The sequence below is a fragment of the Lepidochelys kempii genome, chromosome 12 (assembly GCF_965140265.1).
Source record: "Lepidochelys kempii isolate rLepKem1 chromosome 12, rLepKem1.hap2, whole genome shotgun sequence".
Taxonomy (NCBI): domain Eukaryota; kingdom Metazoa; phylum Chordata; order Testudines; family Cheloniidae; genus Lepidochelys; species Lepidochelys kempii.
The window spans coordinates 43459573-43472957 of NC_133267.1; the positions used below are offsets into that span (position 1 = coordinate 43459573).

At 49.4% G+C, this 13385-nt stretch overlaps 1 protein-coding gene across 6 annotated transcripts in view; it reads left to right on the forward strand.

The window, feature by feature from the left end:
- Nucleotides 1-12295, forward strand: part of TMEM231 (transmembrane protein 231) — a 31011-nt gene extending 18716 nt beyond the window's left edge. The window contains exons 1-7 of one of the 6 annotated variants that reach the window (XM_073308411.1): nt 22-457; nt 2845-3014; nt 6021-6149; nt 10223-10366; nt 10633-10714; nt 10859-10964; nt 11390-12295. In XM_073308411.1, coding sequence (XP_073164512.1) covers nt 214-457; nt 2845-3014; nt 6021-6149; nt 10223-10366; nt 10633-10714; nt 10859-10964; nt 11390-11561 — 1047 coding nt within the window. In that variant the 5' untranslated portion in view covers nt 22-213 and the 3' untranslated portion in view covers nt 11562-12295. Of the gene's footprint in view, nt 1-21; nt 458-500; nt 1071-1093; nt 1380-1637; nt 2010-2844; nt 3015-6020; nt 6150-10222; nt 10367-10632; nt 10715-10858; nt 10965-11389 lie in introns of those variants that run through there. The other 5 variants (XM_073308414.1, XM_073308412.1, XM_073308415.1 and 2 more) reach the window with 5 other exon arrangements.
- The last annotated feature ends 1090 nt before the right edge of the window (nt 12296-13385 follow it).

The window sequence follows — 13385 nt, forward strand, 5'->3', positions numbered from 1 at the left end:
CCTACGGTGACCGAGCAACCGGGATGGGCAGAGCTCTGACATCCGGGGACCTTACACTGGGGTCACGTGCCGCGTGCAAAGCGCTACCTGCCGCCCGTCGAGCGCCGGCCCCGGGCAGTCACGTGACTCGAGAGGTCACGGCGAGTTAAATGCTTTGCGCCGGGTTTGAGGTTCGTGTCTAGGGCCAGGCGCGGTGTCCCCCACCCTTTCGGTATGGCTGGAGTAACAAAACACCGCAGGCTGCTCCTGGCCCTGGCCCTGGCCCGCGGGGACAGCCACTCGCGGCACTGTGCCGTCGGGAGGCGGAAAGCCCCGTGCACGCCCAGCGAGAAGCAACTGTGGCAGCCAGCGCGAGAGAGGGGAGCTGGAGCGAGGCGCTTTCTGTGTCAGAAACAGGAAGGGGAGCGATTCCCTCGCGTCAGCAGGGATCATGAGGAGCCCCCTGCCACGGGGTCAGGTGCGGGCAGCGATGGCACGGCCCGTAGCCCCGCCCTGCCGCCCCTGTTTCGGCTCGTCCCGGAACGGGCCCTTTGAACTGAACCGTGAGGCGCCCGTCACCGTGAGCCCCAGTCGGGGCGGGAGAGGACTCAAGCCTGCAGCCGCCTCCTCTCCCGCACGGCGGCGGATCCTGGGCACTGCGGGAAGGGGACGGGGGCGCGCGGGCCGAATTTGACAACCGACGCCCGGAAAAGTAGAGGCGGAGCCTGCACCCTGGCTCAGTCCAGGCTTTGCCTCTGATTCGCTGTTGAGCCCAGGGGTGCATTGTCATTGGATAAGGTCGTACTCCTCCCACCCGGTTGGAGTCGGGCGCTCTGATTGGTTTGATTTCTTGTCAATCTCAGTCTATAACAGTTGCCCTGGTAACGGAGTCTGGCCTTTGGCGGACCCCAAGCCACCGAGCTAAGCGTGTGCCCGAGGCCTGCCCGCCATGGTTCAGCTGGAGCTCTTCTCCCACCCCGGGCCCGGCGTCCGCTACCGCGCCGGACTCTGCTCCACGGCGGCGCTGGGGCTGCTGCTGCTGTGGGCACTCACCTACCTGCCGCCGCTGCTGGTGGCGTATCGGAGCCAGGGTGAGCTCCGCGACCGGGGGACAGCCTGGGCCCAGCCCACGTCCGGTGCCGAAGCCTGGCACCCACCCTCGCCCGGCCTCCAGGCCCTGCTGCCCCCGGTTTACCCTCTGGGGAGACGCCCCCTCCCGGCTTGCTGGGACCTAGGCTCCTGCCGGGCTGGAGCCCAGTGAGGACATTCCTTGGGAACTAAGTATCGGGATAGCCTGTTAGTCTGTATCAACAGAAACAACGAGGAATCCGGTGGCACCTTAAAGACTAACAGATTTATTTGGGCATAAGCTTTCGTGGGTGAAAAACCCACTTCTTCAGGTATCAGAGGGGTAGCCGTGTCAGTTTGGATCTGTAAAAGCGGTGAAGGGTCCTGTGGCATCTTATAGACTAACAGACGTATTGGAGCATAAGCTTTCATGGATGAATACCCGCTTCGTCAGATGCATGGAGTGAAAATTACAGATACAGGCATCAGTATCTGTATGCTTGTATCTGTAATTTTCACTCCATGAATCTGAAGAAGTGGGCGTTTTACCCATGAAAGCTTATGCCCAAATAAATGTTACTCTTTAAGATGCCACTGGACTCCTCGTTGTTTTTCTTGGAAACTAAGGCACCCAACCATCCACCCGCAACCTGACACTCCCTGACCCTGGAGGTCCTGTCCTGGGTGCTACCCTACTTACTGAGGAGTGTCAGAGCCACAGCGTGGCAAGGACACCTGTGGCTGTGGGGCCCCAAAGACCCCACCTTGCTGGCCATCAGTCCCTCCAGTGCTCCCTTAGGGACTATACCATCACCCAGCCCTCCAAGCAGCACCTTCCTCCACCCTGGACCCCCATGCCTTGCCTGCCTGCCATCAGTCTCCCAGGAGATGGTGATGTCCCACAGAGCCTCTGAGGCAATGATGCCACTTGGGGTGGCCTGGTGCCAGAACAGCACTGTCAGGTTGGATTATGGCCTTGATTTCTCACAGGCTTTCTTTTAATTCCACTGGATGAATCTGCCTGGGAACAGACTCCACTCACAGGCAGCAAGTAATATGGATTCAGGAAGGTGGGCCTGGCTCCACCAATGTTTGGGCTTATATTTTCAGAGCCATTCCATCCGTATGATGGACTTAGGTAACTGCCCCGGGCCCTGCGCTTTGGGGGGCCCCACTCTTCAGGAGGACGCAGGGTCCGGGGCGGCCTGGGGCGTTAGCCGAGGGCTGGCACTGGCAGCAGCGAGCAACCCAGCCCACCCTACTCTGCCCCGCCTCGCCTCTTCCCGCCCCCACCCTGCCTCTTCCCATCCCTGCTCCTCCCCCTCCCTGTCCCCATTCCATCCCTTCCCCCAAGCCCCTGCCCCCGCTCCACCTCTTTTCTCTTTCGCCTCCTCCCCCGAGCAACGCTGGGAACTGGTGGGGCGGGGCGGAGCAGACTGGGACCAGGTCGCTTGTCCTCTGTGCACCAGGCCCTCTGCTAACCTCCTATGCTGCCCTGAATCCCACATCCCCCCAAAGCGCAGGGCCCGGGGCAGTTGTCCTGGTCCATCCTATGGACAGGACAGCTCTTCTTGGACCCATTCTGGGCACCACCAAAAATTATACAAACCTGGTGCCCATGACTCCACTGGGCTCAGACCCCTGTCTGATCCCCCAGCTCAGGGCAAACTTTAACTGCGTGAGTGAAACAGTGGAAGGACAGCAACAACACCAGGGAGAGACCTGACCCTCCCAAGTTTCACTCCTCCTTCAACCTCATTCCCAGCACTGATTCTTCTATTGTCTCTCTACTTGCAGGACTTTGGCTGAAACAAAGTACCTACATGGAGCAGCCCACAGTACAGTTTCAGTATGAGGTGTTGCTGGTGGCTATGACTGGAGCTGACCCAGGCAACTTCCTGGCTTGGAGCACATTTCCAGCCTTCAACCGCCTCCAGGAAGACCAACTGCGAGTTCCACTCATCTCAGTAGGTTACCTACAATGGGGTGGGGTGGTAGGTGGGTACTAATTGGGATGCCCTGTTGTCTTAATTATCTGTGTTTGGGGTTCGTGCCAGTTGCCCCACACACAGCTTGAGAAGCCTCCAGTGATGAGGGAAGTGGCTGACATCAAGTAAAAGGCCCTTATGGGCTTGGGGGAGTGGGGGGGTTGTGCAGACCGTGAGGGTATATATGGTATGGCAGAGAATGAAAGAGTAAGATATGAGGGAAGGAGGTGCAGAGGTAAAATAAGCTGGTAAGGTATAATTAGAAAAACATTAGAGAGAGAAAGAATGGAGAATACTGAACAAATAGATGCATTGGATAAAGAGAAAATAGACACTGGAAAAGATCTAAGAAAAGAAATGTCACAAAGGATTGTGTGTAGAGCAGAGGTGGGCAAAATACGGCCTGCGACCGTCCTGCCTGTTCCCTGAGTTCCCGGCCAGGGAGGCTAGCCAGCCTCTGGATCCTCCCCTGCTGTCCCCCTTCCCCTGCAGCCACTCCGCTGCCTGGCTTCGCCCGCCCACCTCCCAGGCTTTCCAATAAGCCTGTCCTGCCACTCTGAGCGGCCTGGTAAGGGAGCGGGGGGTTGGATAAGGGGCAGGAGGTCCTGGGGGGCAGTCAGGCGACAGGGGGCGGTTGGATGGGATGGAGGTTTGGGGGGGTAGTCAGGAGACAGGGAGTGGGGGGGGGTTGTATGGGGGTGGGGAACGAGGGGTTGGATAGGGGGTGGGGTCCTGGTGCAGGGGCAGTTAGGGACAGGGGTCCTGGGAGGGGGCGGTCAGGGGACAAGGAGTGGGGGGGTTGGATGGGTCGAGGGTCCCATGGGGTCTGTCATGGGGCGTAGGCGTTGATAGGGGTCAGGGCAGTCAGGGGACAGGGAGCGGGGGGGTTGGATAGGGTGTGGGGTTCTGGGGATGGTTAGGGGCAGGGGATCCCAGGAGGGGGCGGTCAGGGGACAAGGAACAGGGGGTGTTGGATGGGTTGGGGGTTCTGGGGGAGGGCAGTCAGGGGGCGGGAAGTGGGGGGGCGATAGGGGGCGGGGGCCAGGCTGTTTGTGGAGGCACAGCCTTCCCTACCCGGCCCTCCATACTGTTTCGCAACCCCGATGTGGCCCTCAGGCCAAAAAGTTTGCCCACCCCTGGTGTAGAGTGTCTTTTGGTTGGCTATTTGATAGTGCTTTCAGCTTCTAACCTCTTGGTATAGTTCCCAAGTGCCTTGTTCTGATTTCAGTGGCAAACTGTTCTACCTGACAGCCTTGTGAGAACATAGAAGTTTAGGGTTGGAAGAGACCTCAGGACGTCATCTAATCCAGCCCCCTGTTCAAAGCAGGACCAATCCCAGCTAAATCATCCCAGCCAGGGCTTTGTCAAGCCGCGCCTTAAAAACCTCTAAGGATGGAGATTCCACCACCTCCCTAGGGAACCCATTCCAGTGCTTCACCACACTCCTAGTGAAATAGATTTTCCTAATATCCAACCTAGACCTCCCGCACTGCAGCTTAAGACCATTGCTCCTTGTTCTGTCATCTGCCACCACTGAGAACAGCCTAGCTCAGGGGTGGGCAAACTACGGCCTGTGGGATTGCCATCCCTGTTGTGCCGTGAGCCCCAGGGAACGGGGAACATGGTGCCGGCCACTTCCGGGAGCGGTGCAGGGCCAGGGCAGGCAGGAAGCTGCACGACACTGCCACCCCTGTGCCTGCACCCCAAACCCCTCCTGCATCCCAAACCCCTGCCATACCCTGCCTGCACCCAAACCCCCTGCTGCACCCCGCAACCCTCCTGCCCTGAGCCCCTGCTGCACCCCTCTTGCACCCCAACCCCCTGCCACACCCCTGCTGCACTCTCAACCCCCTGCCCTGAGTCCCCTCCTGTACTCCACACCGCTCTTCCACCCCAACCCCTTGTTCTGAGCCCCTTCCTGCACACGGATCCCCTCCCACATGCTGCACTCCCTCCTGCACCCCTGCCCCAGCCCTACATTCATGGTCCTGCATGCAATTTCCCCACCCAGATGTGGCCCTTGGGCCAAAAAGTTTGCCCACCCCTGGACTAGCTCCATCCTCTTTGGAACCCCCTTCCAGGTAGTTGAAGGCTGCTCTTAAATTCCCCCTCACTCTTCTGCGGACTAAATAAGCCCAGTTCCCTTAGCCTCTCCCCATAAGTCATGCACCCCAGTCCCCTAATCATTTTCATTGCCCTCCGCTGGACTCTCTCCAATTTGTTCACATCCTTTCTGTAGTAGGGGGCCCAAAACTGGATGCAGTATTCCAAATGTAGCCTCACCAGTGCTGAATAGAGGGGAATAATCACTTCCCTCGATCCACTGGCAATGCTCCTACTAATACAGCCCAATATGCCATTAGTCTTCTTGGCAACAAGGGCACACTGTTGACTCTCATCCAGCTTCTTGTCCACTGTAATCCTCAAGTCCTTTTCTGCAGAACTGCTGCTAAGTCAGTCAGTCCCCAGCCTGTAGCAGTGCATGGGATTCTTCCATCCTAAGTTCAGGATTCTGCACTTGTCCTTGTTGAACCTCATCAGATTTCTTTTGGCCCAATCCTCCAATTTGTCTAGGTTACTCCGGACCCTATCTCTACGCTCCAGCATATCTACCTCTCCCCCCAGCTTAATGTCATCCGTGAACTTGCTGAGGGTGTAATTCATCCCATCATCCAGATCATTAATGAAGATGTTGAACAAAACCGGCCCCAGGACTGACCCCTGGGGCACTCCGCTTGATACGGAACCGAACATTGATAGAGTCCTGTCATTTCTCTAGTCTGCTTGCTGTGAGTCCAAGGCAAAATGGATGTTTTCAATGTAGCATTATAAGGATGTATCCTTTCTCCCCCCGCACATGTAGTCTGTTCATCTTGAGATTCTTTTTTTAGTGTCTGTATGCTGTAATTAACTTCCAGATATCTGCCTGTAATAAGAGACCATTACCAAGCCATGCATTTCTGATAAAGTTCTTGTGTCTTATAGACTAGAGAAGAAGACAAGAATCATGATGGCAAAATGGACCAATTACATTTTAAATTAGAGCTTCCTTTACAATCTACAGAGCAAGTACTTGCGGTCCAGCTCATTCTGACTTTCTCCTACGAATTACATGTGAGTAGCTCAGATTCTGTTAATGTAGGTGACTCTGTCACAATGATTTTTGAGTGCTGAGTGCAACATTCCTGTAGCAGTAATGTAATAGATAATAAAAAAGATCATTATTTACATTTTTATTAAGTCTGCTGTATGTCAGGACTAACTAAATCAATGTTTGATTTTTCTCCCTACTTTCCAACCAAAGGGACATCACCTTTGGTTACTCCTGACTGAGCTTTATGGTGCATATGTAACCAGACTGCTAGAACTCTCCAAGGCAGTTATAAAGTGCAGAAGACAGAGTGCATGTCACTGTGTGAATGCCAGTGCAGCTGTGGTGTTCTAGTGGGCACTGAGAATATGCAAGAGTTTGTGAGAAAAGGATGCTGCATACTTATATTCCCTTATCTTCTTGCTGTACCCAGTGAAATGTCAGCCTCTAGGGGTAATGGTGGCAGCCATTTTAGCAGATATTCTTACAACACTTTCATATGTTCTTAGATTTTAGAGCCCAAGTGTCTATTGTGATCTGCTTGAACCTCCTGCATATCACAGTCCAGAAAAAAAGGATCTCTCGTTTCTTTAGTTGCACCTAGGGTGACCAGATGTCCCGATTTTATAGGGACAGTCCCGATATTTGGACTTTTCCTTGTATAGGCACCTATTGCCCTCCCACCCACTGTCCTGATTTTTCACATTTGCTATCTGGTCACCCTAGTTGCACCTGTTCCTGCACATGCACCTCTCCTGAAATGGGAGCACAAGCTTTGGCAACTTGCTGCAACTAATCCTTAGATCAGGTGCCAGCTACACCTGCCACAGTGAGGTTTCAGTAGGTGTTAAGATGAGGAATAATTGTAAAGCATTGTGTTGGACACAAGATGACACAGGAAATGGCAGATTTTGTTAGGGATAGGTCAGATTTTGTTTTGTCCTGGTGTTTATTGCCAGCTGCAGAGAAGAAGACTTAAGCTTAACCGTGGTCTGGGAGTCCTTTACCATAACTTTATATTTCCTTGTTTTTAGATGTTTAAGTATAGGTGCACTACCAGTCAACCTTAAATGTATGTTAACAAAGGTTGGGTTTTTTTGTGGCAATTATTAATATGTGGAAGGTTCTGAAATTCTTCATGCTTTGCCCTTATAATAAATTAATGTAGGAATCGCCAAAAAGGGCCAAGGAGCCATCTACTTCCGTTCACCCTTTGGGCAAGAATTCCTGCTTCTCAGCAAGCATATCCTGTGATGAGAATTTTTAAAGTATTTATCTCAGCTGAATTTACATTTGCTTAATCATTGGGTTTCCACTAAGTCAGATGGCCAAATTTTTGTCTTTTTCATCAGCTATAAAATGTTGGATTCCCTAATGTGACATGTAGAATTCTATGGGGCTTCTATAAACTAGTTTGAGTAGCAGTTAAAGTAGTTAACTTCTAATAACCAAAAAAATACATTTGTGTAGTTTTCTGAAAGGCATTTGAGTTTGTACTGCATGACATTTTGATTAAAAAACTAAAATGATATAAAATGAACCATGGCACACAGTAAATGGATTAAAATCTGGCTAACTGATAGGATTCAAAATGTAATTGTAAACAGGGAATTGTCATTGAGTGGGTTTGGGATTGGTTCTTGGCTCCACGCTATTTAATATTTTTTTATCAGTGACCTTAAAGAAAACATAAAATCATCACTGATAAAGTTTTCAGATGACACAAAAATTGAGGGAGCAGTAAATAATAAAGGGGACAGGTCACTTAATTCAGAGCAATCTGGATTGCTTGGTAAACTGGGTGCAAGCAAACAATATATGTTTTAATATGGCTAAATATAAATGTATTCATCTAGGAACAAAGAGTGAAGGCCATACTTATAGGATGGGGGACTCTATCTTGGGAATTGTGACTATGTAAATGATTTGGGGGTCATGGTGGATAATAAGCTGAAAATAAGCTCCAAGTGTGACACTGTAGCTAAAAGAGCTACTGTGATCCTGCAGTACATAAAGAGAGGAATCTCGAGTAGAAGTAGAGATTATTGTACCTCTGTATTTGGCACTGATATGACTGCTGGAATGCAGCGGCCAGTTCTTGTGCCCACAATTCAGGAAGGATGTTAAGTTGGAGAGGGTTCAAAGAAGAACCACAATGATTAAAGAATTAGAACACGTACCATATAGTGATAGATTCAAAGAGTTCAATCTATTTAGTTTAACAAAGAGAAGGTTAAGGGATGACTTAATTACAGTCTATAAGTATCTATCCGGAGAACAAATATTTAATAATGGGTTCTTCAGTCTAGCAGAGGAAGGTACAACGCAATCCAGTGGCTGAAAGGTGAAGCTAGACAAATTCAGACTGGAAATAATGTGTAATTTTTTAATAGTGAGGGTAATTAACCATTGGACCAATTTACCGAGGGTCATGGTAAATTCTCCATCCCTGACCATTTTTAAATCACGATTGGATGTTTTTTCTAAAAGATATGCTGTAGAACAGGGGTGGGCAAACTTTTTGGCTCGAGGGCCACATCAGGGTTGCGAAACGGTATGGAGGGCTGGGTAGGGAAGGCTGGCCCCCGCCCCCTCCCACTTCCCACCCCCTGACTGCCCGCCTCAGAACCTCCGACCCATCCAACCTCTGCCCCCCCCACTCCTTGTCCCCTTGCTACCCCCTCCTGGGACCCCCTGCCCCTAACTACCCCCCAGACCCCATCCCCTATCCAACCCCTCCTGTTCCCTATCCACACCCCTGCCCCCTGACAGGCCCTCCGGGACTCCCCACCCATCCAACCCCCCCCCCGCCCCGTCCCCTGACCGCCTCCTCCTGGGACCCTGTCCCTAACTGCCCCCCCAGGACCCCACCCCCTATCCAACCCCCCCTTCTCCCTGTACCCCCCGCTCCCGGGACCCCACCCCATATCCAACCCCGCTCCCTGTCTCCTGACTGCCCCCCACACCTCCACCCCATCCAACTGTCCCCTGACTGCCCCCCAGGACCTCCTGCCCCTTATCCAACCCCCCGCTCCCCCTGCCCCCTTACCAGGCCGCTCAGAGCAGCAGGACAGGCTTATTGGAAAGCCTGGGTGGTGGGCAGGCACAAGCCGTGCGGCGGCGTGGCTGCAGGGGAGGGGGTACAGCAGGGTAGGAGCCAGGGGCTGGCTAGCCTCCCTGGCCGGGAGCTCAGGGGCTGGGCAGGATGGTCCCATGGACCGGATGTGGCTTGCGGGCCGTAGTTTGCCCACCTCTGCTGTAGAAACTATTTGGGGGGAAGTTCTATGAACTGTGTTTATACAGGAGGTCAGACTAAAAGATGATCACAGTGGTCCCTTCTGACCTTGGAATCTCTGAAGCCTCATGTGTAAGTAGGGGCATAGCGAGCAGATCGAGGGACGTGATCGTTCCCCTCTAGTTGACGTTGGTGAGGCCTCATCTGGAGTACTGTGTCCAGTTTTGGGCCCCACACTACAAGAAGGATGTGGATAAATTGGAGAGAGTCCAGCGAAGGGCAACAAAAATGATTAGGGGTCTGGAACACATGACTTGTGAGGAGAGGCTGAGGGAACTGGGATTGTTTAGTCTGCAGAGGAGAAGAATGAGGGGGGATTTGATAGCTGCTTTCAACTACCTGAGAGGTGGTTCCAGAGAGGATGGTTCTAGACTATTCTCAGTGGTAGAAGAGGACAGGACAAGGAGTAATGGTCTCAAGTTGCAGTGGGGGAGGTTTAGGTTGGATATTAGGAAAAATTTTCACTAGGAGGGTGGTGAAACATTGGAATGCGTTACCTAGGGAGGTGGTAGAATCTCCTTTCTTAGAAGTTTTTAAGGTCAGGCTTGACAAAGCCCTGGATGGGATGATTTAATTGGGGATTGGTCCTGCTTTGAGCAGGAGGTTGGACTAGATGACCTCCTGAGGTCCCTTCCAGCCCTGATATTCTATGATTCTATGTCTAAAATTATCTGACACTAAAATTTAAGAGCCAAGAAGATGTAAAATAAAACCCATACAGAAATTCTGTAGACTTATAAAGGTAGAAGATTTTTGGAGAGTTTTCCTGTATTCAGTTGTATCTTCTGTTCACTGTTTCAGAGGATGTCAACGTTTGTGATGCAGAGCATGGCTTTTATCCAATCGTCTTCCCCTATTCCAGGGTCCCAGCTTTATGTGAACGGAGACCTGAAATTGCACCAGAGGCAGTCACTTAGCCATTGTGGAGTAGACGTCAGATACAATGTGAGGAGAACCTTTTTCTTCTCATTACCCTTTCTGCATCAGTAATGACCAGAATTACCCCTACCCAGAATTTCTAAACTAAGGTGTTTGCTGAGCTGGAGGGTGGGAGAAGGTCCTGTGGCTGCAAAGCCATTCAGACACAGGACTGGGATTATTTATCTTTACAGACAGAACCTCTTTGTGCAACAAATTTGATAAAAGCAACTTTCTGGAGAGTGGGGCATGAAGGTTTTATATTGGCATTAAAGTATCATCTTGTGTAACAGGTATCTGTGATCAATGGCACCAGCCCTTTTGCAAGTGACTACGATGTCACTAACATCATTGCAGCATATCAAGATAGAAATGGTAAGTCTGAACTAATGGATACCAACCCCAGGACAGTTTATCTGTGATGACATATAACAATGTTTGGTGGCTGTTCTCAGGGGATTTGTTTTGGGTATCAGTTTGAAAGGCCCCTTAAGAGCCTTCATTCTTTTTTCATTGCAGTAACAACAGTGCTTTCTGATCCCAACCCTGTTTGGCTGGTAGGAAGAGCAGCAAATGCGCCATTTGTGATTAATGCCACTATCCATTACCCAGTGGAGGTTATTTTATATCCTTTAGCAGTTATGTGAACTCCATTGAGGTAACAAGGTATTTTAACAATGTTCTGCACTTAAAATACAGTGTCTGTCTCACTTCATCTGTATGTAATATCAAAGGAGTGGAAATGTTCCTAAACTTTTCTTGACAAATATGTAGATCCTAAGGTGCAGCAACTTGTACTCGGAACATTAATGCAGTTTTAGAAACCTGATCTAGCTCTGTTATGGCTCCATCTTCCAATGGTTATGAAAAGAATGTTCAATTCCCTTAGTCCAATTTTTTTTTCTGGATTTATTTCTAACCTCTTCCTTCTCCAGATGTACATACATACATCTATTCAGTTGTGCTGGATTTAATTTTAAGTTCTCAAGTTTAGCTGGTGTAATAGACGTTTCAGATGCTTCTTATGTAACGCTCCTTGACTCCTACCACATATCAGCCAGGGTTCTGGGAAATGATCAAATTTGCCTGGATCCAGTATGTTAGTATCCTGCTTATCTTTCTTTGGGTGTTTGACAGGATAAAAATCTTTGTGTTCCAGAATCAGGTGCTGACCACAATACCAGTGTTGCCAGTTTCCTCTTATAAACAGCACCAGTCCTGAGCAAATGCCTGAAATGACTTTAAAGAGACTCAGGATAAGAGAGTCTACTTAATTTTCGTTCTCTTTAGAATTCTCATATTTCTGAAGATGGGGAACTTTGTAAATTACATTCTGGATCATGTTCTGTTAATGCTACAACAGTCTAACGTGTCTGGACATTTTTATTTTGTAGATATCACATTGCTGTGAGAGAGCACTGCTTTGTGATTAGTGTGTGCTCTCACATTTTGGACAGTTCAAGAAGAATGTTATCTTTTGCAATATGACTGCATTTCAAAACCCATTGAAACCAACAAGGCACCTGTTCTGCTGAAATCTATACCACCTTTGGCTGATCAGATATGCTTTTAATTTGTCTAAAATACACAATATAATAATTGAAAGCCACATGGTAACAGTAACTATGTAAACTACTTGTACTGTCTTAGTTTTGTATATAAAGGCACCACCAATCAGTTCTGAAAACTCAAGTTCTATCAAGCCATTAACTGTGTTGAGGAGTAGGAATGGGAGGGGGGAGATTTTAAAAGAATGGGGAAGAGGCAAAGGCACACTTCCCAAGATGTTGTGGTTCAATATATGCTTTCATTGGCCTGGTATGTTAATGTCCATGTTCCAAAATCATAACAGGCAACAGTCCTGTTGCTTTCTGTGTTGCTTCTTTGTTTTGAGGACAGAATGTTAACATGATATAAATTAGGTTTTATTAAATGTGAAATATTTTGAAAATGCAATATTAGGTGTCATTTTTAATTGGATGATGGGATGGGAACATTAATTATCATTTTGAGGCTTTATTATTTATTTGTATTACCATAGCACCTAGTCATGGACCAGGACCCTATTGTGCTTGGTGCTGTACAAGCACAGGACAAAAGGATTGTCTCTAACCAAAAATAAAATTTAAAGTATGATCATTGATGACAAATGGGTACTAACAGATAGGTGACTACAAGGAAGCATTGAGGCTGCTCTGGCCAGCATGATAGGCAGTACACCAACAGTGCAGCCACTGTTTGTTTGTTGGCATCATGGCAAAGGAGAGTCTTTTAAGGAGGGAGTTAAAAGCGGTTAATGGGGCAGCTTTGTGACTGTTTACTGGAGGCACAAGCATGAGGAACATCATGGGATGGGGGGAAGCACGAAGGTGCTTGCCTGAAAATTTAACAAGTGGCGATGGAGGGAGGTATCATTGGCCAATCAGAGGAGAGAGTCAACATCTTGATCATGAATTGGAGATGATAGGTAGGATGGGCATAGACCATTAAAAGCCTTGAAAGTGAGTATAAGCATCTTACATTTGGTGCAATAGAGAATGGGGGGGAGTCAGTGGAGGGATTCAAAGAGAGTAGTTACGGGGTCAGAGCATCGGCATTCTGAATGGAGATGAGCAGGGCAAGATTGCATTTGTCAAGGCCAAAGGAAAGGATGTTTCAGTAATCAAGATGCAGGACTGGATAAGAGTTTTAGCTGTGTGAATTGATAAGAAAGACCATATGTTAGATGTCATGCAGAAAGAATCAGCAAGACTTAGATATAGCCTGGATGTGAGGACCTAGAGAGGTCTGAGTGGAAGATGACACCCAGGTTATGGACCTGAATGTCAGGCAGGATGATGGTTTCCACAGTGATAGAGAAAGGAGGTGGGGGGAGTGGGTGGGGGACAGATTAAGAGCTCTCTTTTAGCCATGTTGAGCTTGAGGTGAAGGCTAGACATCCATAAGGAGATGTTAGAGAGAGACCAAAAATTTAGTTTGGACAGAAGGAAACAGGCCTAGAGTACAGATTAGATCTGTGATTCATCACAGTAGAGATGATAGTTTA